This window comes from Leptidea sinapis, chromosome 2 (genome assembly GCF_905404315.1).
Source record: "Leptidea sinapis chromosome 2, ilLepSina1.1, whole genome shotgun sequence".
Taxonomy (NCBI): Eukaryota; Metazoa; Arthropoda; class Insecta; order Lepidoptera; family Pieridae; genus Leptidea; species Leptidea sinapis.
Genome location: NC_066266.1, coordinates 7661760 through 7689470, shown reverse-complemented (window position 1 = coordinate 7689470; position 27711 = coordinate 7661760). Strand labels below are relative to the sequence as shown.

Here is a 27711-nt window from a genome sequence, read left to right as displayed (position 1 = left end):
ACATCATGACTCAGTAGCCCAACCCACATGTAGGGAATACACTAATATATATTCAACTTTAAACACGAATTCCTTAAAATGTGATGTTTGTGGCTTGGAACGTTTTTCAGGAACCACGTCCAATTAAGAAACAGATCAAACAACTGAAAATATACCTTAAATCATTAATACAAAAGCATAAAATAGAAATAACAAAATAACACTACAGCAATCACGGTTAGCTTTTTGTAAAACTTAATATAACAAACATTTAACAGTGACACATTATAAAAAAAAAAAACAATCGAAAAAAATCGGCTTCAATATAGCCATTCATTCATAATCAAAACTTAACATTAATTACCCTTACATCATTTATACGTCTAGATAGACTATGACAGCTGTGAAGACATCGCCAAAATAGAGTTTAGAATTAATTTCTATTTTTAGCAGTTCACGCACACTAACACAAAGTGTCATACAAATCGCGAGTGTAAGACGTAGCTTGTTATACACACTAAACTAATATTCCTGGCCTATTTTTATCGATTGAGTAACAACAGCAAGAGACTATCTAGACGTATAAATAATCTAAATAGCGGCAAGCAAACTCCTGATTTCGGTGGCCTTATCTGCTTTCATAAGTTCCTTAAAGGTTCTAGCGACAGTGGCCTCTCGCTCCAGGTCGGAGGCTACTTTGAGGCCTCGTTTGATGATATCTCCCGGAATCCCGGCCAAGCGCGCTGCGTTAAACCCGTACGACTTCGGACACGCTCCGGGACTCAGCTTGTACAGGAATGTTATAGTTTCCTCTGGCACGTCATCGTTGTCAACTGCCGAGTCGTCTGTCTCCACCATACATGCCTGAAATATTACAATCAAAATTTTAAATGATCCATTGGTATTTTTTTTTATTTGATTTTAGATTAGGTGGCATGACAGACACTATATATACAGTAAGTTGTATTCAAATTCAGTAATTTTTATGTAGGTAGTAATTTTAATGTTACAAAAATGGCCACATCCAATGAGACGTCACGAGAAGACACAACAACTTGAGGGCACTAGTCTTATTATTCCATAAAATACCACATAAATATATGATTATACTAGTGGACCCGACAGATGTTGTCCTGTACACGTCAGCCGTTAGGAAGAGTTCACTAACATACATATGAGCAGGAGAATTATATTATATGGACGGAATTGAGAATCTAAACCAATCTCAAATTCACTGGAACACACAAAAAAATCATCATAATCGGTCCAGCCATTTAGGAGGTAGTTCAATTGTGAATCTAAACCATTCTCGAATCCACCTGTAGACACACAGAAAGTTTCATTAAAATCGTTTAAGCCGTTTAGGTTACAACAGACACACAAAAGAAATATACATATTAAGATATATATTATATACAAAATTGTAAGTAGAGGCATTTAGTAAGTATTGCATAATATGTTGATGAACTTCAATTGTTTTGTTATTCGGTAGATTTCTCGTGGCAGGTATCGTCATGCTCGCTTAAATGCCTCTGCTTGTGGCGGCGACGTGGGGCGGGTCGTTCCCTTCCCTAAAATATGGTCGAGGGAGGCGATGGCTGGTCCATGCGTCATGCTCGTGAACGGGTGCTACTCGTGGGGTCTGGATGATCTTGTTACCGGGAGGTCTGCTTGATGTGTTTTTTTTATTATTATTATTTCCTTTAAAGTTAATGTTATTATATATTTTATTTTATGAAATGCTCACATAATGCCTCTTTTTATTTACGGTATGTGTGGATTGATGCATCTACTATACTCAATAACTCTTGTGTTTATAAGTATTAATTTACTTTTTTTTCTTTTTTTGACTTACTCATGTAAGCCTTTCACTTATTGACTTTTGAGTATTTTTGTTGCGTCACTTTGCATATATTGTAATTGAAATGATTTGTAAAACAACTAAAATGTAAATCCTGACTTAAAAGAGTGGCAATGAGTTTCTTGCTATTTCTTCTCATTAGCTCAACCCTTTACCAAGTAGCGGTAAATTCAATTTACCTTGAATTTGAATTGACAAAATTTTAATCTGGTTCAATGATTAGTGGACTATAAGTACTGTAACTGTGAGTCACACTACACTATAAGTACTTATATATTAGTCGAATCACTACAACTGTAATCTCATACTATCACTAGTAATTGCGGTGAGTTATCTTACCGAATGAAGACTGATTAGAAATTAGTCACTCCACCTTCCGTCGGTTGCGAGTTAAGTTGATATAGGTATATATAGTGCGCTTACGGGTAAGTGGATAGTTCATGGATACGCACTAAAATTACACACCTTGAGACATAAGATGTTAAGTCTCATTTGCGACACACAATAATGCTTACACATTACTGCTTCCCGGCAGAAATAGGCGCCGTTGTAGTATCCATAATCTAGCCAGCGTCAAAGGAGCCTCCCACTTGTAAGAAGTATCCCTCAACTCACCATATGCGCCAGCATTACGTTGCGGTGTACGGCCAGGTGTCGCACCAGTGTGTGGTAGTGAGTGGAGAATATGACGCGACACGCACGTTCCGCAAGTGACACGCACACGCCACTCGCCAGTGCGGTCCCGTCATACGTGCTCGTCCCGCGACCTGATTAAAGAAAGTACGAATATATCACTATATATTATAAAACAAAGTCCTCCACTGCGTCTGTATGTCTGTTCGCGATAAATTCGACAAGTAGATCTAAGTTAGTTTATTATTCAACTGTTGTGTAATATGGAGTATTAAAACACGAATGTGGGTTTAATAGTGTCACATGACTGTTTTAGTACCTAATTATCAACAGTCGTATACAAGACTTTATCTACACAAATAATATGAATCATCTATAAAAGATTCTGAAAAAGTTAGCTTACTGCTATCATAAAAAAGCCAGTCACCATAATGTCATCCAAAGGAGTGTTTATATGAAAACGAGTGTTGTAATGTTGTACTACTGAATTTCATTACAACACTCGTTTGAATGATGTAATGGTTATTGGGTGTTTTAATGTTGGCAATAAGATAACTGATTTAGATCCTTTAATAGGGAATTTAAAGCATGGGTGTAGTTAAAAGAACATATAAAATGTTTGATAGAGAAGAATAAAACATTACCTAACTCATCAAGCAAGACCAGTGAGTGAAGGGTGGCATGTTTGACGATGGCGGCTGTCTCGCTCATCTCCACGAGGAAAGTCGACTGGCCCGACAGTATGTCGTCACACGCACCCAGACGGGTGAATATCCGGTCTACTAGACTTAGCTCACATTGTTCAGCCGGCACGTAACTTCCCTGTTCAATTAAAAACAATCTATATTTAAATTCAATGTTTATATATATTTCACGACGCATATAGCCGAATGGTTAGTGACCCTTACTACTAAGCCAGTGATCCCAGGTTTGAATCCCGGTAGGTGTAATCATTTATATGATGAATATGGATGTTTCTTTCCGAGTCATGGATGTTTATTATATATTGTATTAAATATATCATTGTCTTGTATCCACAGTACAGGCTATGCCTAGTTTGGAGCGAGATAATTTATGTAAAAGTGTGTCAATATTATATTCAATGATTAAACTATAGAAATGGGTAACTTTGCACAAGTATAATTTAGGATTATTATTTATTCCTTTATTATTTTGAATAATTCCTGACCGAAACTTTAATCTCTAAAAATTCATTATTATAAAATTAAATAATGTGACGTAAATTACCAAGTGGGCCAACACAGTGATGAGCCCAACCTGCCGCATCAATGTGGACTTGCCGCCCATGTTGGGTCCCGTGAGCAGCATCAGGGATCGGCCTTCGCCGAGCACCGTGTCGTTCGGGATGAAGTCGTTCACAATGGGAATACAGGGATGGCGACCTTCCACTATCTTAATGTACGGCTGAAGTAACAATAAAAAAAAATTAACAAAAACACAATCGAATTCAACAACACTATTCGAAAACAATAGATATAATATGCACTAAAAAATCTAATCTAATTCTAGTTACGATTATTGTTATTTTTTGAATCGGTGTCCTTCCACCGCGACCCGCTCTCGCCTAGAACGACTCAAGCATATCTCAGCAATAACTATATATTGACCGCACTTATGTGCTAGTTAAAGTGCTGAATTGCACTTTAAGCTAATTTGGGTAGGGCTGTCACTCTTAACTCGTGCTCGAATCGGGCAATCTAGTATGAAGTTAAAGTATTTATTTAAAATGTTACAAATTTACATAAATATAACGGCAAACCAAAATTTACGAAGATTTGTCCGGATTGCTAACATGAGTTGAGTTCGTAATGGTAAATAAAATTAAGAACAGAAAAAACTTAATTAAGTACATACAGAAAGTTTACAAGCAAAGTATAATTAGATCAGGTTCACCAGTCATCGCTGATTTAAATCTCTATGCGAAAACGGGACACCGCTATCTTTCGATCGCGCTATTCTGTCGCACACGCACAGCGATATGACTATTCGCTCGGTCGGTGGGCGATGCCAAAGAACCCGATGTTTGACCCACTCAGAATGTAAGCTACAGGATGTTCAAAAAGTGCAATTTCAACTATCTCTAAATTATTTTTCTTGTGATGCTAACTATTAAAGATGGATCATTTAATAGCCGAGGAACCAACTATTGTGTTGCGCGCGAACCATAAATGTTATTGTACTTTAATGTTTTTAAGTGATTATTTATGATTTTCCTAGTGGGTATTTTGTAGCAAAGTTTACTTTGAATTTCAAACATTTCGTTACATTTAACCTAATATTCAGCTTGTAAGAAATCCATAGAACATGAAGATTGTTTTGTTACACCTTGTTAGTATACAACATGTGCTTTATAAAATCATTTATGTGATGTGTGTTACCTGTACTGTGAGGTCTGTGCTAATCTCCGGCAGACATACGTCCCCGGTCTGCATGGTGGCGAAGTTTGCGAGCGATAGTAACACGTCTAAAGTCGAGATACACTGCACGGCCGCCGTCCACTGCGCGTGGTGCGATGAGAACTTCTCGAATATTCGACGACTCAAGTCCTTCAGCACGTTGCGTTTCTGTTCTTCCGCAGACATCATGCGAGCCAGAAATTCCTGAAACATTTTTTTTATGACAATAACGGACGAGACGAGCAGGACGTTCAGCTGATGGTAATTGATACGCACTGCCCATAACAATGCAATGCCGCTCAGAATTCTTGAAAAACCTCAAAAATTCTGAGTTAGTTAACATTTTTTTTATGACAATAACGGACGAGACGAGCAGGACGTTCAGCTGATGGTAATTGATACGCCCTGCCCGTAACAATGCAGTGCCGCTCAGGATTATTGAAAAACCTCAAAAATTTTGAGCCGCACTACAATTGCGCTCGTCACCTTGAGACATAAGATAATTAATTTCACTAGCTACGGCGCCCTTCACACCGAAACACAATAATGCTTACACATTACTGTATCGCGTGCAAAGGAGCCTCCCACTGGTATATTCATTGTTAAAAAATGTAGTTTTATCCGTGTTTTAATGAGAAACAGCTACAATAACATTAGAATACAAAAGTGAATTTCGCCACTATAATAGCTCAGATGGGGAAATTCGGTGATCCGGAAAGCAGAAGACCCCGGTTCAAATCCAGATGTCGTATTAGTTGTTTTTTTTGTTCAAGTTTTGTACATCCTTAAAAAATGCGAGCAAGGCTCGGTCGTTCAGATATTATTAATAAATCCAGAAGCAATAAACGCGTTTTTTCTGTAAATCGCGAACTCATTTTAACACTCTGTACAAACAATCGTTATCAAAAAACAAAAGTCTGTAGGATTCCGAGTGAATGTATCATCTCGGCGTGCATTGGTTTTGTAGCAAGGTGGGCACTGTAGTTTTAACTAATCCTAGTTGAGCTTTAGTCCGTGAGTGTGACATTACGACATAAGTTGTATAAAACGCTTTGTATAATATGCAATCTGGGGGCCTACTCCTAAAATCGATATTCGATAAATCGTGGCATTAGTCGTGTCGAATCCTACTCTTAGTTACATTGTAATCAACGTCGAAACGATGATTGAACGAACGAAACATTATTCGATATTCTCGGTCCTAACCCTACTCTTAGTTGAAAATGTCAGATACGAATATTCGAATTTCACAAATAATCAAACGTCACTTTTCCGATAATCTCAATGACACCTTCTAGGCTGTCGATGCTATTATCGTTTCAAGTTGTATAGATAGATACCATACAATATACATACTTAATACATATTGTTGAAATAATTATATGTGATTTACTATTCAACAGGATTTTTTTACTACTAAGTCATTTAAGTCATTTTGTTGATCGTTTATGCGTACAAATAATGCAAATGGCCGCCTGAGAAATAGGAAGTCGACGAGAAGGGTTGAGTTACTTTTCTTTACATTTTATCATCCGCAAGTTTTGTATTATTTATTCAATTTTAAATGGTCATATGGTTATATTCATTACTTTTTATTTAACATTTACATTATGTGTATATAATACCAAATTGGTGGTGCAGAGTCTGACATGGTCCTTAGCGCCTAAACTATGTTTTGACTTTTGACACTTAACAGCGACATAGCACAGATAATGTTTAGGTTTGAACATATTTCATTCACACTAACATCGTAAAAAAATCAAAATATTAGTCTATGGTAACGATAAACGATAAGGAATTCGAACATTTGTTAGAGTAGGTTAGTTGCGATATATTCGGAGTATTGTCGTATCGTTCCGAATGTATCGTTGTCGATTTTGCGAGTAGACCTCCTGTAGACTACCTACCGTCGGTAGTAAGTTAACGTGAACACTAGTGCTATATTTATTTAGGTTCATAGGTACGTAGGCACTGCCTATTTGCCTATATACACGCCCCTGCTTTCAGATAATTACATTTTTATACGCAGATAAAATATAACCTTATCTGCGTAGTAGGTGATTCGCTATAGGATGTGCATAGCGAGTACGTCGCTCCCTTTCGGCCATTCCCAATATTCAGTCTATCTCCGGTTCTGCCCTACTTGAGATAAAAAATCGTAACTATCGTTGACTTTTCTGTCCCAATAAACTTATCGACGGTAACTTATCAGTACACGCTGTCTGTCAATGCGACGACGTATAGCTTACCAGGGATAGAAGTTTTTATGGAAATTGCAACAGTGAACTGGCGATGAGAATGACTTATCGGGTATATTGGGACAAGTTCAGATTATTGACAGCTAATTACTGACAGTAGAAGGTAGTAATTCAACTCTATCTGTAGATGTATATTGGGAACGGCCGTTAGTCCGCCGTCAATAAGTAACACAATATCTTAATAATGCTTGATACCTTGGTCTCAGCGGTTGAATATCTCTTGAACCCTTTCCGGGCACTCTCGAAGTGATACTCGGAGCCAGCTTTCGAAGCGGCACTCTGAGGTATTTCTAGCTGATACCTTTTTTTCTCTGTGCCAATGTAATTTATCTGTAATAGTAATGCGTTTATTTGTTTGTGGAATGGGTTATCTTGTTCCGGAAACGCAACCTGAGCGGTGGTATTTATGCGATATGCGCAGATTATCCGTATCTGAGCTGGCAATGGGAAAGAGTGCCGCTGATAATGGCCACATACTCTAGGAAATGCCTATTACAAATGAGCGTAGCCTGGGTGTCTCATTTTGCAATTTTTTTTATTTTGCTTTGTCTCTTTTGCTATTTAAATGAGTCATGTTATTAATATGAAATTATTTTTCTACATTAATTGGATATGTTTAGAATAATTATTATTTAATATTAAAATATTTTAAGTTTAGAATAAGTGAACTAGCTATTCCTCACATAAACACTAAAGTTTCATGACGATGGCTTCAATTGTTTAGTTGTGTGTTTATTGTATATTTTGAACAACAAAAAAAAATTTGCATGCGATATACTTTCGCTGACCGCTCAAGATGCGAGCATCATAAGTAGAAGTCTTGTTAGTTATGGATCATAACATTCTTACACTATTTATATTTATTTATTTCAAAAACCAACCAACATACATAAAAGTTGTATATACTTTCATTTACTTTAGTCTTAGATAATTTATACGTCTAGATAGACTTTGACAGCTGTGAAAACGTCAAAAAATAAATAGCGGCTTACCGTTAACCTCTATTTTCAAGAACGCACGCACACTAAAACCAAGTGTCATACGTATCGCGAATGTAAGCCACAGCTTGTTATCACGCTAAACTTACAAACCTGGCCTGTTTTCATGCGTTACTTAACAGTCAGTGGCTATATATAGACGTATAAATTATAGAAGACTCAGCAAAAATATATCTATAAGAAATTAGGCAAGTATTTCTCTTCAGTAATTACTTGCATGAGGAATTAGTATGAGTAGTAAAAAAAAAATTTTCATTTCTCATACTCGGAAAGTAATGTTGTTTTGATCGGATTATTGGGTGGAAAATGCTGCTTCCTTCCATAGACAGGGAAAAACTCATACAAATTACTTCCCACCTAAGGGCCGGAATGAACTTTAAAAATAGAACTGCTGTGAAGAGTTTTATGTCAAAAAGAACTAATAAAAAAATGCTGCGGCCATGTGACTTTCTAAACAGCCAGTGTGAACTTAGCGCAAACTTCTTTGAGCGGAATAAACCGCAACAATTACGCGGTAAGTTCCATATTTGAAATTTAAAAAGTCGACATAAATTGGCGGGATACTAATCTGTGCTTAGATAAACAACTAGTTTTATTTTCCTCATATTCGAAATGAAAAGTAGAGTGTTTAACTCGGGTAAAAGTATCAATTCCTGCTCGGACTATGGCCGACCTCGCTGCGCTCGGGCGTCTATATACCTCGGGAATTGATCCTTTCGACCCTCGGTTAACAATCTACTATTCTACTTCCGTTTATGACAATCCCACGAATACTTATAATTATTATTGTTGGGGGAAAAAAGCACTTATATGTGTAGAATTATTGTGCCCCTTACGTGTGCTCGGACGGTCGCCCAAGTTGGGCAACGTTTGGAGAATTTTTCCCTTGCATATTCGGAGTGAAATTTATATCTAAATCACATCCTCTAGGCCTATGACCTTTATTAGGCGCAGTATCCTTAGTGGACACAGGTGGGGTATGTCCTCTGCCTGGATATTGAGGGCCTTGAGTCAACCTGCCCTCATTATGGCGATGACCTCACATTCCTGAAGGATGTGCTTCTTGGTAAAATCTACATAAAGCGGGTTCACTGGCGTTTGGAGAGCCCTGAGAGAAAGCCTGCGAGGGTTGGAAAGGATACTTACTCGACATCGGAAATATTTCTCCTGTTCCACGAGATATTCTTTCAGATCGTTCTCAATATCCCGAATAAGACGCAGCGTATTATCGTATTCTTGGTCTACTCCTTCACCAGGCAATATTATGCCTTCTTTTTCGGCCTCAGAATGGTTAAATGCTTCCTAAAAATGTCATTGTTTTTTAATCTCTATAAGGTTCGTAGATAATTTATACGTATAGATAGACTGTGACAGCTGCGAACACGTAATAAATAGCGGCGAACTGTTAGCCATTATTTTGAGCAACGCCCGCACACTACAACAATGTGGCTGACTTATCGCGAGTGTGAGACGTAGCTTGTCATGCACTCTAAAGTAATAACCTGGCCTGTTGTCATGCGGTGCCTAACAGCATCTATCTAGACGTATAAATTATCTAAAGGATTTATTAATGTGTCGATTGCCAGACAATTCAATTTAGAGGGAAGTCTTGACAGTTAAGTGCAAATTAGCTTTTGCAAGGATAACTTAATATATTGAGTTGACGTTGAATGACATTGACAAGCAATATTTTTCATTTATGTCAATTTTTCACTTTGACTTTGACAGATTTCGTGGACCTTTTCATTTCAAAAATTAAAGAACACGCTTTGGTTGAAATTTAAAATGAACATCAATTCCTGCCTTATAGACGATAGATGAAAAAATTATAATATAAATTAACAAAATTCTTTGGTTTTCAAATTGAAAAATGTAATAATTTTATCGTTATCTACTAATAATGTTATCGTTAATGTCCTCGATAAATCAACTAAGTTTTAACGAAATCTGGTAGTTTAAAGTGGGTCAAAATGGCGCCCAAATGAGTCGGTTACAAACAAACATACATACAGGTGAAGCTAATAAGAAGCGTGTAAAAATAGCTCATTCTACGTGCTCTTCTATAATAATTGTAAATATAGATTGAAACCCAAACAGTAGTGTGTTCGAAATAAATGCATCGAACAGCTTTATATTACCAAATACTGGTAAGTAGATATAAAATTAATTACTTTATCTACACCCATTAAATTCTCTATTAAAGATTCTGAAACAGTTAGCTTATTGCCAACATTAAAACACCCAATGTTCTAATAACCATTACATCATCCAAACGAGTGTTGTAATGTTGTACTGAATTTCATAACAACACTCCTATGTTTTTATTTTATCCCTTCATGCGCAATGAGTTTCAACATACAGCCACATTCTTATTGCTCGATGCGTGGTATCTGTATGAATTTCAAAAAAAGAACATTAACGTGTACGCACGTTCCACACTACCAGAACGTCGCGCGCCGTAAAAAAATCTTTCTTCGATATTTTTATTGTTTTGTTTACAAAAAATGAGCGATTCATTTTAAACGCTGCAAAAGAACATTATATTCGAGTGAATTTTAATTATTGCACTATACAAATCTAAATTACTACTAAAATAAATAATTGTTTCATTAATACTTACTTTATTTGTATATAATCAGTAATGAATGATATTAGGTTACTACTAGGACGGGTGTTTTAATGTTAGCAGTATGCTAACTGTTCCAAAATCATTTAGAGGATCCATATTCTGGGTGTAGATAAAGTCCACATTGGTGTTTTAATACCCCTTATTACACAACACTTGCATAAATAACTATAAAGCCATGTGTTGTATTCGATAAGATAGATAAGACATTAAATAATAAACATCAAATTTATCAAGAGCGTTGAATACTTGTCGCAATATACGCAAATTTTTTCATTTACTAATTAATAATATAACTATGTAATAAAAACAGCTTTTATTACTACCATAACTGCCATATTAAAGTATTAAAATGGATATCGTATGTTATCCTTAAGAGATAAGATTTTTCAGTAGACCTAAATAAGATACACAATTCCACCATATATTATTTTGTTATATCTCAAAGGGTTTAAACGGCATTTTGATGAAAGCTCCCAGACGGGTTATTCTTTCCGACACCTCCAACAAATATCGTTAACGTATAGAAAAATTTGTACAAAACCTTAACAAATTATATACTAAAACGTTCCTCGAGAACCACGCTATACATTGGTGGAAACAGCACGAAAATCGTTGCAGTAGTTTATAATTTTATCGCGAGCAGACAGACGCGTATGTAAGTAATCACCTTAAAGAACTTCAGTGTACCCTTGTAGTCCGGAAACTTTCCTTTCGGTGCAAATTGTGTGATATTCTTCAACAAAACAGAGTCAGCGTCGGCGAACATCTCATTCAGTTTAATAGCTGCAGTAAAGCCGTTCAACACTGATATAAAGTCCAACACTTTTCGTTTGGAATATGTCTTCTCTTCATACAATATAGCTCGGGAATCTGGATGGTTCTTGGATTTCTTCAGGTTTCCCAATGAGTGAACTCTGAAAGGTGAATATTTCTATTTGAAATTCTTATTCCATGTTGTATGGTTACTTAAAAAATGCGGGTTGCACTCCTGGAGTGCCGGCAGAAGTGAAAACTTGAATATTAACGTTTATTTTTGGACGACCTGTATAGCCGAGTGGTTAGCGATCCTACCTACTAAGCTAGAGGTCCCGGGTTCGAATCTTGGTAGGTGCAAGCATTTATATGATGAATATGGATGTTTGTTTGCGAGTCATGGGTGTTTAAATGTATTTATGTATGTTTATATGAATTTATGTAAGTTTAAGTAAGTATATTGTATTAAATATAGCATTGTCTTGTAACCCATAACACAGGCTATATATGCTTAACTTGGGGCAAGATAATTTGTTTAAAAAGTGTGTCAATATTATTATTATATTATATTATTATTATTATTTATCAGTAAACTGGCATTTATGTGGTTAAATACAATATTCATTTATTGCGTTATCGCACACAAAAATGACAATTTATATTACATAAAAAATTTCGCACTTCAGAACTATTACAATTATTTTCCATTAAAAAGTTTATCTCTCGGAAAAATCAACTTTCATCCATAATTTTAACGACTGTCTTACGAATTTTCGATCAGGTCACGTGTCGTGACGCGAGTTTAACATTTTTATAGCCATCCCAAGAATAGTGCTCAACACCGCTAAAGAAATTTTCACTTCAAAAATCTTAATTGCTATATGAAGTGTGCCAACGCATCGCGTTGCCAGTGATTATTTTAATAACCAAATCAAATTAAAATTTTATTTCTTAACGGTTGTCGCTCAGTATGATGTGGGGTATCACGCGGTGCGCTACGCTTTAGTTCGTCCTGCATTGCGTTACAACTCAAATCATTTTGTTACTATCATGAAAGCTACGAAAAAACATGGAACAACATAAAAAATCAGCATAAAGGTGACAATTACTTGGCAAGAAGTCGTTCTAAGTCGGGTAGAGTTGTCAAAATATTCTTAGCTTCCTGACTGAGTTCCTGATTATCAAACAGCGCCTTAACAGCCTCCTGTCGATGTTTGATCACGGATATATTACAACTTGGTGAACACACCCACTGATACAGCAACCTGGAATACAAATATAGTTATTGTTTAGTATTTTCTAGTTATTTATTTATTTTATCTAAGGCATCTACAATGGCCAAACCCCGCGGGCACTCTCCTTTATATAAGCGCTAAATGATGTAACGAGCAAATGGGTCATATTGTTATGTGGTCAGGATGTGTGACATTTTTCTCCAGTGTGGTTTTAAGAAATTTTCTAATATGGCAGTAACACTGTCACACATGGCTGACAATATGAAATGGGTACATTAAAAAAAAGCGCTTACAACCAATTAAAAAGTGGACAATACTTCCTAAAGTATTTTGAGAAAGTGTGGACTTACTACCGCTTGTTTGTCATTGTAAAACTTTACCTTAAGTATTGTTTGATAATATATTACCTACTTTTTTTTATGGAATACGAGGACAAACGAGCATACGGGTCACCTGGTGTTAAGTGATCACCGCCGCCCATATTCTCTTGCAACACCAGAGGAATCACAAGAGCGTTGCCGGCCCTTAAGGAAGGTGTACTTACCGTTTCCCCATAGCAGTTGAGCAAAAATTCAACCTTTCATACAAGCATCCTTCGTCCTGTACAATTCTAAGATTCCTTAATGTTATATTATCCAGCACCATTGAATTTCCACCAGTCCATTTACTCTCGTCGACCGTCATTGTGCTATTGAGGACATCAGGTGGGGTGAACTGTGTAAACTGGGCCATAGCCATTATTTGTATGTCAAGCAAACATTCGGTTAGGAATGTGACACAACCACCCAATGCTTTGACTGCCAGGGAGTTATTGGCTGCAGGCGTTAGACCTAAAGCATCACCTGCAACAAAATTTTGTGTTAATATAAATACTATTTCTGCCGTGAAGCAGTAATGTGTAAGCATTACTGTGTTTCGGTCTGAAGGGTGCCGTAGCTAGTGAAATTACTGGGCAAATGAGACTTAACATCTTGTCTCAAGGTGACGAGCGCAGTTGTAGAGCCGCTCAGAATTTTTGGGGGTTTCAAGAATCCTGAGCGGCACTGCATTGTAATCGGCAGGGCGTATCAATTACCATCAGCTGAACGTCCTGCTCGTCTTGTCCCTTATTTTCATTAAAAAAAAAAATAGATCATTTATACGTCTACTAGCTAACCCGACAGACGTTGTACTGTACATAATAAATAAAATACTGTTTTTTATGTATTTGTCAAATAATTTTTCATAACATCAAGAATTATTTCGTAAAGTATGCACCGTGTTGTTATAATGAAATTGTTTCACAGCAGAACTGTCAAACCGTGCGTCAATAAATTCTCTCACAGAAAATATGTCCATACAAAACAAATATTGGAAATAAAAATAATTATGGGTCCTAAATCGAAATAAAAAGTATCCTATCTCTCAAGTTGGACTAAACTGGACTCCATGAAGTAATCCCTATTTAAATTTGTTCATTAGTTTAGGAGTCTATCGCGGACAAACAACGTGTCACGTAATTTATATATATTAAGATATTATATATAAAAAAATTGACTTTAGAACTATCTATCTCTATTTTGAGCAATTTACGCACACTAACACAAAGTGTCATACAAATCGCGAATGTAACACGTAGCTTGTCACGCACACTAAACTAATATTCCTGGCCGTTTTTTATTGGTTGTGTAATAGCGAGAGAGAGAGTATCTTGACGTATAAACACACACACTTTTCTGTTAAGCGCGACGCCTGTGATTATGATTATTATGATAATTTCAATGAATTTATACATTTACTGCCGATACTTATTGGTTGTAAATTTCACTTTTTTTTTTAAATGGCTGATAAATGGCATGGGATGAATGTGGAGGTCAATTGATCGTCAAACTCAAACAATTTGTGTTAGGCCCGGACAAGACCACATTGGAAATTTCATAAGGTTTTATTATAATTATTGGAGTCCACGAAAATTACTTCTTTAATGAGTACATAGAGAGCTGCTTCCAATATTGTACTCAAAATAATTATTGATTTAACGTTTATCAAGATTTTTAAGTGCATACTATTGTATGCATTTAAAAATCTATCTTTGCAGTGCTCAAAACAAGAGTGATGTGATGAGACTGGCAAGACAGTGGTAAATGATACAACATGATGCATGATTGAAACCAAGTGGATATTATACTCAAATTTAAATATTAATTCATTCTTTAAACTGATCAAATAACAAAAAAGTTGAGTGAGTTTTAATGTTAACGATAAGACAGTGATATGTTTCCGAAGCGGTAGTAGTATCTGGTAGTTATTAGAAATGATATCATAAAGAATTCTTAAGGAATCAATTTTGAGAAAATAAATGCCTTTTTTATAGCCATACTAAACGCGAGTATTGCCATAGTAGTTAGTCATAGCTATATAAATACACATATTTTATATGAATATCCTTACTCGTTATCTAAAAGTTTAAATGCCTGTAACTTTGTATCATTTTCTTTGTTTGAATTTAAGTTTATTTTCAGTATCATTATATTGTTCTCAGTTTATTATAAAGTAATAAAAAAGGGTGTGTGTACTGTAGAAGTTATTCTTCTTTGGTGTAATAAAACAAAAATCCTTAAGAAATATTATACCTCATGCTATTTTACGTTTGTAGAATAAACAATATTGTAATGTTCAATCCACTCGTCGAGACATATAACTACTACAATAAAATAAAATAGCATATAAATAAACAGTAGAGTTCAGGACTGTGATAGTGATGTGACCTAATTATAAATGATGACCATAATCAAAGAGTGTGTCGATATATTTAAACAACACTTTAAGTTTACCATTTTAACTTAATAATTAGATCTCAAATTTTTGTTCACCCTTTCTTCAACACACATGTCTAAAATATTTTTCACCGCTTCTCGTCCTCGGCGGTGAATAAAACTCGTTTTTTTGGAACAGAACTTTTTTTTTTTTAATGAAAATAAGGGACAAGACGAGCAGGACGTTCAGCTGATGATAATTGATACGCCCTGCCCATTACAATGCAGTGCCGCTTAGGATTCTTGAAACCCCCAAAAATTCTGAGCGGCACTACAACTGCGCCTGTCACCTTGAGACAAGATATTAAGTCTCTTTTGCCCAGTAATTTCACTAGCTACGGCGCCCTTCAGATCGAAACACATTAATGCTTACACATTACTGCTTCACGGCAGAAATTGGCGCCGTTGTGGTACCCATAATCTAGCCGGCATCCTGTGCAAAGGAGCCTCCCACTGGTAAAAACTTGATGGATTCAGATCAGTCGTTATTAAAATCAAATAAATCGATCGTAACTTTAGTATTAACGCGATTACACGGTACAGCACTACACTGCAGGCGAGCGAGGCGTGTGCAAAGAGGGGGGAGATGTTACCGCTCTTTACATTCAAGCTCATTATGCATTCAACTCGCGCGACAACTGTACTACAATAAAATAAACATACCCTCGTACAACAGCGGTTTGATCCCTTCCGGCCATTCCCCACATTCATTAGTCTTGTAATACTTCTCGGCCAACAACTTCAACAACTTCTCTGCTGGCATCAGATTTCTTGCTTCTCTTCGGGCGCTATGACAGTGTGTAGACAGTAACTTGCTGGTACGTGCCGATGTACACTTACGGTCGTAGATGATCTGAAATAATTATTTAGAAAATTCAAGTTCCATTAAGTTAAAAATACCGTATACAGCAACGGCTCCTTCCAGAAATGGATGCAAGCATCCAATGACGATCTATATACATACATATAAGGACTCTAGATGCTGACCGCGTTGACGCATTAAAGCAGCGATAATATTATTACTAGTTGACCCGACAGAGGTAGTTTTGTACATAATAAATAATATACAGATTTTTATGAATTTGTCAATCATATTCATAACATCAAGAATTATTCGTAAAATATGCTCCCCGTTTTCAATGTTTCACAGCAGAACTGTCAAACCGTGCCTCTATAAATTCTCTCATAGAAAATATGTCCATACAAAAATAATATTTGAAATAAAAACTATCCTATCTCTCAAGTTGGAGTAAACTGCACACCATGAAGTAAACCCTATTAAAATCCGTTCATTAGTTTAGGAGTTCACTGGAAACAAACATAAGGGCGCTGTTTTTATACTTATTAAGATCTACCTGCATCCTACGTGACAATATGTAGCCTATATTTTGTTCCGCCCTCTTATTATAATTTTAAAATTGAATGAAATTTATTCAGTAGTTCGCCCGCACTCGGACCGCACCATAGTGAGTGCGGACGATGAACCAACCACTATGGTATCGTGATACGCACTCGGTTGGTTCCATATTCGTAACTATTAAAAATATTACTTTACTTTAAATACCAGATGCGATGAAAGCATTTATTTTGATATTATAAGGATCAATTTGTTTGTATAACCTTATTATGGTGTAATTTGTAGTATGTTCCATATTTCGGCTTTGTTTTTATACGACGTGATTTGTCTATATGTATCGAATGTCATTATATAAGTCTTTCGAACTTAGTGCCAATGAAAAATACACAAAAATACATTAATTAAGATATATACTTACCAGAGCAGGTGGGAAATGAGCTAATGTAGTCAAGAGACGGGAGGAATGTTTATCATCTTCAAACTGTCCAATATGAAACTGCCCAATTGATGTGTCCACGAAACATACACCATAGGTACTGATACCAGTGTTTTCCTAAAAATATTTCAAAGTTAAAAAGGTAAAAAATTTCATTCAAAAAGCAGGGGAGGCCTTTGAACAGCAGTGGGATCTGATAGGCTAATATAATAAAATCGTTACTGAATACAATGATTGGAGCCAATCCAAGTAAAAGGCTCTGTTTCATGCACACTAAACCAATTTAAAAAAAATATCCAATGGAAGTGATTTCAATTATTGAATAGGAGAATGTTATCTTAAAATATATTTCTGCATACCGGGTAAAAATTATACTTGAAATGCCGCTACTCTCCGGGAGGACTTTAGGAGCCTTTGTTGAAGTTGTAGGAGTTGAAGTGAGACAGAAAATCTTTTGCACACAATGTGGCATTTAAATTTGAAACTTATATCATATAGTATTTTCGGATATGATGATAAATATTTCCAAGTGCTTGTAAATCAAAGTAATTTAGAGTCAAAAATCACATAGGGAGAAAGTGCGAGGGAGGGCGCGATAATGGCAATACCGCTCCCCCGTGTCTTTTTCGAGATATGAGAGAAATTTATAAATACCTCTTCTGCAATTGTCAACATGAACGGTGAGTTGGCTTCCGACGGACCATTGTCTTGTAAACCACACACTTCCGCACCTTTTACTGACAACTGACATATTTCTCGACGCACGACCTTATCGAATTTGCTTGTAAGGTATTCTAAAAAAACATTTATTTATTTGGTAACCTTACAGCGTTACAGTTGAATTAATATATTTATCTACACCCATGCTTTAAATCCTCTATTAAAGATTCTGAACCAGTTAGCTTATTGCCGACATTAAAACACCCAATGTTCTAATAACCATTACATCACCCAAAAGAGTGTTGTAATGTTGTACTGAATTTCATAACAACACTCCTATGTTTTTTTTAATCCCTTCATGCGCAAAGAGTTTCAACATACAGCCACATTCTTATTGCTCGATGCGTGGTATCTGTATGAATTTCAAAAAAAAAAATTCAGAACGTCGCGCGCCGTAAAAAAAAGTAGGTTATTCCAATACCCGTATTTGTGGCACACGAAAATCCATCATTTGTTATATTATAATTATTGAATTACATGATTTCAGTATATTACCAAACAGTATAGAAAAATCAACAAGCTATTCATACCTGTAAGAAATAAACATAAAACTTCTAATTTTGACTTTTTTGGATTTCGATTTTGGGACGAGTTTATTACGTTTAAACCTTCCATCAATATAATGGAATGGGGAACAATATAAATATATTAAATAACTTTATTTTAAGAACATGTAGCGCCCGTTCGCGAGCATGAAGCATGGACCAAATTTCCCCTCCTCAATCATATTTTAGGGAAGGGAACGACTCGTCCCACGACCCCGCCACAAGCAGTGGCATGGCGAGCATTACGATGCCTGTCACGAGAACGAAGCCGAATAACAAAAAATAATGTTAGAATGAATGTATTGTCATGTAAAATGGGCTAAAAAAGCGATAAACAAAATGGCTACCTCGTTTACATCTGTCCTGCATCATTTCTGGTGTCTCAGTTTGCTCAACACGAGCTACTTTGTATCCTTTAGACACGAGAGTGGAAGCCATGCGTGCGTATGCGCTTTCGGGGAAACCAGAGTGCGCAAAATCCCCCTGAAATCATAACAATAATTACAATAACATTTTATGTTAGAAAACATAAGTAAAGTCAAGAAATATGTAATAAGACTTAAAATTATTTTAGGCTTCATTATTTTTCACAGCGTAAAATAAATAAACTATCAACCATAGAGGAAAGGTCAATAAACGATGTTTAATACAATGTGACGTCACGCAGAATGGACATAAGGGTGGCAACAATTCTGCAAAACTAAATATGTTACAATTATATATATTATTAGGTAATATACTGCATATATTTCATATTTTATTGTAACAACTGTCAAGTAGCCAATAACCAATTATTGTATACTAGCTGTGCCCACTTCTGCGGTATTAAAATCCATCTCTTTATGTTAGTTTTATTTTTTTAAATGAAGAGGAGGGCAGACAGTGTCACCTGATGGTAAATGATCATCGCCACCCACATTCTCCTGCAACACTAGAGAAATCACAGGAGGGTTGTCGGTCATTTAGTAAAGTTTATAAAATATTTCTTTCGGGCGTTAATGTTATAATTTTTTCGTTGGATAAGACATAGGATATTTAACCCGATTTTTAAGATTTCGCTAAGATGCGCGATCACCAATTTAATAGGGACAAAGTCGCGGGCAGTATATAGTCATCATTAGCCTATCCATTAGATAGTCACACGATTAAACTTAACAGGAATTAACATGAAGTTCGTGCAAGTTCTTGGGTTATAAAATAACATACAGAAAGACAATTTTTAAAAAATAGATGCACCATACCATTTCTGGTTAAAAGACTAACCCCCTTATTCATAATAGTCTGCTAACTTAAAGTATTGCTAATTCTCACTCTGTCTTCTTCTATTGACCTAAGTCAGAATGAGAGAAAACACTCACTTAGCGGCTGTTTAAAGTGAGTGGACCATTATGAATAAGGGGGTAATAGTAAAGGCTTATTTACCTTCATATAAGAGAAGCCAAGTTCGTTGACTCCTACAGCTGCATCCATGTGGTAAAGTTCATAGAATTTGCCAACTTTAAAGAAAAGCACACAGTCATAGTGTGTCGACTTCAGCTCCCACCATTGTTTATGTGCCTGAAATATGTGTGGGAGTATTTAATTATAGTTGAATGTACTACATGGCCACATTATCTCTGGTCCCCTATCCCCTTTCAACCCCTCGCGCACGTCCTGTTCCGTCAGTACGGTTTGCAGTTTCATTACTGTTTTGTTTTCGAATAAATCATTGTTATGTTTTAATTTTTTAATATGTTCTGAAGTTGTTGTTGTTCTGAGTCGCTATAAATTATAATAGTTCTAAATAAATATTTTACCCTTTGTACTTAACCTACATGTTTCCTTGATTTTTCATAATAATAATAATTATCAGCTTCAAAACACAATACCTTTAGAATAATTTATAATACACTAGCTGACCCGACAGACGTTGTTCTGTATATATAATGAATAAAATAATGTTTTTATATTAATTTGTCAATAATATATCATAACATCAAAAATTACTTCGTAAAATATGCAGCCTGCTGTCGTAATGAAATTGTTTCACAGCAGAACTGACAAACCGTGCGTCAATAAATTCTCTCATAGAAATTATGTATGGACACATCACGGAAAAACAAATTTGTTGTTATTATTTAATTTAGCAGCATTTTCCTATCTTCCCTGGACTTCCACAAATAATTCAAGACCTAAATTGGCCATATCGGTCCAGCCGTTCTCGAGTTTTAGCGAGACTAACGAACAGCAATTCATTTTTATATATATATACTAGTGGACCCAACAGACGTTGTCCTGTACACATGTCTTAAATTTGAAAAATCGGTCCAGCCGTTAGGAGCAGTTCACTAACGTACACATGAGCAGGAGAATTATATTATATGGGCGGAATTGAGAATCTAAACCAATCTCAAATTCACTGAAACAAAGAAAAAAATCATCAAAATCGGTCCAGCCGTTTAGGAGGTAGTTTAATTGTGAATCTAAACCATTTTCGAATCCACCTGAAGACACACACCAATCTCAAATTCACTGGAACACACAAAAATATCATCAAAATCGGTCCAGCCGTTTAGGAGGTAGTTCAATTGAGAATCTAAACCATCCTCGAATCCCCTTGAACTCACACAAAAAATTTCATCAAAATCGGTCCAGCCGTCTAGGAGGAGTTCAGTGACATACACACGCACACAGGAAATGTATATATAAAGATATAGATAATACATAATACAGTACTGGTATAATACTGAAATAATAATTCGTTGTTTATTTATTATTAATAATATCATAGTGATGCTTGTTTTGCACACCGTAACAAAGCGATGATATGTAGTGATTGACGTCAGGAGATAATTTAACCGTTAATTCTTAAGAGGTTATATAACCTGAGACCTTAGATTAAGGATTGGTCTCTGCAATTGGTCGCTAGTTGGAACTAGATACCGCAGGCGTAGTCGCAAAGTGCTGCAACCAATACTACGCCCAAGTGGGCGTACTCGAGCCAGTCTCGAACAATGTGTGACGTTGACGTGCTACATGTATTGTTAAACTGCCGGGTTGCGTAGTAAAATTTTGTAAAAAAAAATACTACAAGATATAAGAGACACTGGGATCACATATCATCAGTTAGTATTTTGTATTTTATTAATTTCAATGTAAAATAACACGAAGCGTATGTTACAAAATTTGAGAGATGCCATTGACTGTCAAGATGCCACACACACAAGCATCTAAGTAATAATTGCCGTAATAAAAAAGCTATTGTTCTTAGGTAGTGCGGTATTTAGTTGGAGCGAGAGACTTTACCTAAGCTTGAGACCTATATCAGATTTAAGAATTCTAAATCAATATTTTGAGACGAAAATCAGTGCAAGAAAGACAAACACCAACTTACTACAGCTAAAAATCTTAAGTAACATCTCAATACCAGTGTCATTCAGTCATTCTCGCAAACAAAACGGTGATTTTTGAGTTTCGAGGAGGAAATAGTCAACTATTTCCTACTCCAAAACTTTACCAATAATACCGAAATTTTGGAAACTGAATCTGAAAAAGAAGATGTCGTGACAAGAAAGCCAATCCAGAGCGTCCAAACTGAAGCTACTATATCCAGACCACTTGGTCTCAAGAATTTTCTTCAAAATTTCTTTCTTCCAGGCTTTAAGAGAGTTTTTGCAAGTTGGTCAAGGCTGTGTGCCATGTGTTGCAATATTTTTTGTGTATTGATAAGTTGGATGCCTCCACCATGCACCATGCCTATTGCATCCTTTGGCATATGTGGACTACTACAGGCACAAACTTCTATCTTTGACAGTATTTTATGCAGGAGTAGGAACTAAGCAAAATAATTATATAGGCTCAGTTTAACCTAATACGGGCAATTGTTAACTAAATTAAGTAAAAATAAAACATACAGGTGTCTGAGTTTTCAAGAATTCTTCAGGTACATGCAAAGTGGTCGGATCATAATCAGGATCATCTGGTCTTCTTCTCCGTGCATCTCTTACTTTATCTGGCTTGAGCCAATCAAGTCTGCAATGAACCCAGTTACCCTCATCAGCAACACTTTGTGGTTCTGGTGCCTCAGGTTTTTTTGCAGGTCTATAAACAGAGTATGATTGATTATTAAAATTAAAAAGGAGACAGCTTTTGATTTTTCTTTGGATTGAAAGATTTGAAAGACTGACATACTGACACCAAAACATGCATATGCATTATAGCTCATTAGAGCAATCCACCGTAGGAAGTTCACTGCATTGGGGGTGTACTTGTCGTCGACAGGTACTTAACAAAGAGGCCCCATATTAATGCCAGTCAATGCTTAGTGATCAACAAGTCGACTTCATGCATTCCAGTAAAGGAAATCAATATGAATGACTTTTATTTGTCAGTGATTGGCTGTAGCTCTTTCATATCTGTCATTTTTGATGCTGTATGTGTATTGCTGAAACATTTTCCTCAAGGGAACCACTTCAGAGTGGTCACTTGTGGGACTCGACAATTGTAAGTGGAAACTTTCCATGTCACTATGCAGGTGATGTCTGTAGACATGTGCATATAACTTCATATAAAGAATATAACCACTTGAAGTGCAGTAGTGTGGATGGTCTGATTAGGTGAATTGTACATTTAAATTAATTTACCTTACCACCATAATACCATAATAAATTTATGTTTGTTCCTGATATTAACATTATTTATGATTATCGCCGTTGCTACATTTGTTAATGTTATGATAAAGAACACATTGAGAGGCAACCTTTAAAATTTCATTAATGTTTTCTCTTAATGGTTTTTTAGGACCTAGGATATAAAAAAATGTGCAAATAGCTCACTGCAGTAGCCCCATAAAAATATAGCATTTATAGGGCATAATATAATAAAAATAAGTAAATGGGGTGGGCTGTATCTTTTTGTACCTTCAGAATTTAGTAAATATACATTCCTAGGTAGGTAAAACAGTACAGAAATACAGATAGAGAAAAATATTATTTTACATTAGAATTGTTATTCTGCCAATATAACCAGCAAATCTTTTAAAATGATCACTAAATAACAGCTTTTAGTTTTTCTGCCAACTACACCAGCATGTTTCACTAACATTTAAAATTAGCAATTGTTTAATTAGCTAAATGATTTAATTATTAACTGTATGAAACTCAAGGATAGGGTTATAATGATACAAATGTACATGTTTTTTTAATAAAAATCATACAATTACATATTATTGTCCCAATTAAACCTTTTCTCTTCCAAATTAATATTTAAAAACATGTTAATAACATACCTAGCTAATGTTTGTGTCAAATATGTCATGTTCTTGAATTTTTCACTGATTGTTTATAAACTATAATGCTAGTTAAAAATGATTCAACCATCTAGCCGAATATATTTCAACAAAAAAGTTAAGCTGTGGTTATTTTCTAATTAGAGGCTAATTAGTTGGGTAAAGAACAACACATGTGATGTGAGATTATCAGAATGACATTACGAAACATGTTATATAGTTTCTTCATACAAATGAAATAACATTAATGTTATTTTTAAGTGATATCTGTCACTCCTCAGATTAAGTATCCAAATTTAATTTGTACCAAAACTTATTAACAATGGGGGATTAAACCCACTCATCTTGGGTTACGGCATAGCACTCTTACCAACTAAGGAATAAAACTGAGCCTAACTTCCGTATGCCACATGATCTGTAAATCTTGGTATGTTTATTCAACTGTCGGGTTGTGGCTCCACAATAACAAAACAAAAGAGTGATATCTCAAGTCAATTTTCTTATATGTAATTATTTGAGTTGAGTATGTTATCAACTGTAAAGTAGATCATGTAGATGGAGCCAGCGGGAGACTTCTTTGCACACAATACTGTCAAGACAGGTAACACAGAGGCCCAGTTTCTGTTGTGAAACAGTAATGTATAAGCAATATTGTGTTTCGATTTGAAAGGTGCAGTAGCTATTATTACTGGCCTACTGAAACTGAACATCTTATGTCACACAATGTTTTAGATAAGGTCAAGAACACTGCCAGTGCATTGGAATGGGCAGATTTACTGTAGTTACAATCATTTGTGATTGACAAATTCATTAAAAAAGGTGAAAGAAAAAAATTACATACACACTTGGTCTGCTCACAACTTTTCCCTTTGTAGACTTTGAAGGATCACTTGGTTCATAAGTGAAACTATCCTGCAACCTTTTCTCTGTTGATATTTTTGAAACTTCGATTTTATTGTCTACTGAAAATTATTGATTGAATTATATCATTTATTGCAACAGTACTTTTGATAATAATAATAAGTATAATACTAGCAGTACCTTTGTTTTCCACATCAGAATCATCTGAATCAATGGGATTAATACGGATTCTTTTTCTTTTTTTAGAAGCAATAGGCGATTCCTTTTCACAATTTTCATTGTTGTTCTTATTGTCCGGTGATGGTGTTGATTCTCTCTCTCTCTTCTTGCCTACAATAAAAACTTTATAAGTATACAGTATGATAAAAAAAAACTGTAGTATAATTTTTTAACATGATCATGGTAACATCCCTACAAAAATTTAAATCAGTAGCTAACATCAAAGCCATTAATGGTTTGCAAAACTGTTATTAAAACAGTAAAGTACAGAGTACATTTTTATGTTCTTAAATTATTATCAAATACATGGTAAGTGGGTAAGTAAGCTAGTCTATGTAATTACCATAAATTAAAACTATAAATAAATAAAGATATCGTGAATATTTTTGAACTAGCCTACCAAAAATAATTATTAGTGGTAGTGGATATTTAGATGACATAAAATTGGTAACTGACTTGGCAATAGTAAGGCTGGAGGTAAGAGAATCCAATTAAAAATTTATTTATAATAAGAATAGCCAATGCAGTAGAATGTACTTACTCTCGAATTTATTTTCTGAAACCGAACTCTGCAAACTAGATTCTTCGTCATTGTTTGCTTTTGCTTTTTTATTGGACGGAGGTGTTTTAGAGAAATAGTTAAATAGTGTATTAGAACTAGGCAAGCTATTTCTTTTAGACATATTTTATTGAGAAAATATAAATTATAAAGCTCAAAGACATATAATAATACAACAAACTTAGACGACAAAAATCAAAATGTACCGGATTTCAGTTTTCGCGGAATTGCAAGAAATCTGGAATAGTTGTTAGTACACAGATGACACTTGACAAATGACACTGTAAGTAACTTTATGCAAAAAAAAGCGTTTTGAGTTTCGTCGTGGTGGCGTTGGTTGTGGTGTCTTTCAGAGTTTTTTTTTTGTTGAAAAGTGGCCGGTTTTTGTGTATTGTGTATACCCTATTGTTTGGTGGTGGTCTAGAAATATGTCTCGACAGGCGGCCTCCTCTCGGAAGCGGCATGTCGAATCCAGTGAGCCCGGAACAGAAAGCGGAAATAAATCAGGGCTAAATCCCCCGCAAGCGTCAGTACAAACAAAGTACACGCATCCTTCTTTCACTGATGGCACTATAGGTTACAGTGAGGATTAAAAACTTGCTTTTATAGTTCACGTGTCCAGGGAGGTCTCGGACCCATCTGCAGGCACACAGAGCTTTAAATATTTCCTTCCACTCTCTGTATATTCCACATCCAAGTCCAACCCTTATTCCAGAAATTTAAACTATTCTAACTTCTCTCCCCAGCCCCACTATGATTATACGTGATTTTAACGCCCACCACAATTTCTATGAGTGTTACAACTGTGACGGGTTTGCTCCGTCGTTGGTTGACATCTTTGACGATATGACTCTTTGCATCCTGAATGATGGCTCTCCGACTCGCAGAGTTTACCCCAAACAGAACCAAAAATCGGCAGTAGATCTATCCCTTTCTTTAACTTCCCTTGCGTCTCTGCTATTCTGGAAAATTCTTTGTACAACCTATGGTAGCGACCACTTCCCTATTATCCTTACTAGGTAATAATAGGTAGTAGCTAAATAAAAGGTTAATTCCTCCCCCAATCCTAACCCCTTACTAAAATTATTCCGCAATTTATTTGCGAAACGCAGATTGGTCTCGCTATGCTCAAACCATGGATGATTTGAAGGACTCCCTTCCTGATCTTCAGTGTGAGTGCTTTTACCAAGCTTGATTTACTTAGAACATTTGGTCAAATCTCTTATTTCTTCGGCCAATTCCAATATTTCCCGTAAAAATCTTTCTGTTTGAAATCAATTGCCTTCCTCTCCCTGGTGGGATGGGGAATGTAAAGATTTGTTCAATCAGAGAGTGGAAGCAGAGAAAGAGTACGCAGTTCGTATTTCAGATGAGAATTTCATTAAATATTCTTAAGCGTATTGATGCTAAAACTGGTAGGAAAGAAAGGATGGTTTCCCCCAATCGTCCAACCCCAGATCGCCTTCTTCTATTGTTTGGCTAAACATAAGAAGATTTCTCAGAACCCTTAACTACTCCGATCCAAACTTCAATAATCCATCTGAGTGGCTTAGTACTTTTGCTGACAAACTTGCTCCATCGTATGTTCCCCATCAGGACGATATCCCTATTTCTACGCCAGCACCCATTATGTCTGAAATGTATGCCCCCTTTTCCGTTTCAGAGCTTCAGATTGTTCTTGGTAGTCTAAAAGATTCATGCCCAGGAGAAGATGGTGTGCCCTACTCTTTTTTGGTAAATTCCTTTCTAAATTTGATTAATGTTTTTTTTAAAAAGGAATAATTCCAGGTTCCTGGAAGTCGCAAATACTAATCGCCCTTTCTCAAGCCTGGGAAAAAAGCATGGGGCCCCAATTCATACAGACCTATTGCACTGTCGTCCACCTTAGCGAAAGTTACGGAGATCCTTCTTAAAAACCGTCTAGAGTGGATAATAGAAGGAGAGGAGGTCTAGCCCCTTTGCAGTTCAGTTTCCGCAAAGGGCTCAGTACTGCAGACAGAATCAGTATACTCACTACAGACATTTGACATTCGAACATATTTTTTTTAATCTCTTCCGTCCCTCAGGCAAAAACTGAACCAGCTGAGTGTACCGCCGATGGTAACACGTTTCATATGTAACCTGTTTTGCAGTCTTCTCAGTCCTCTATGTTAGTGACTAAATTCCAGGCAGTTGTGTTTACAAGGAAGT

The 27711-nt window shown here is 35.8% G+C and overlaps 2 protein-coding genes across 2 annotated transcripts in view; both read right to left on the bottom strand.

The window, feature by feature from the left end:
• Positions 1-27711, bottom strand: part of LOC126976118 (guanine deaminase) — a 338523-nt gene that overhangs the window by 182865 nt on the left and 127947 nt on the right. The gene's annotated exons all lie outside the window — the stretch shown is intronic.
• Positions 136-25759, bottom strand: LOC126973064 (probable DNA mismatch repair protein Msh6). The gene is made up of 8 exons (XM_050820181.1): positions 25504-25759; positions 24924-25073; positions 24724-24844; positions 22510-22696; positions 20039-20173; positions 18964-19099; positions 17960-18145; positions 136-143 (listed from the first exon to the last, which is right to left on the bottom strand). Exons 1-8 carry the CDS (start codon positions 25643-25645, stop codon positions 136-138), a joined length of 1065 nt encoding a protein of 354 aa, XP_050676138.1. The 5' UTR covers positions 25646-25759.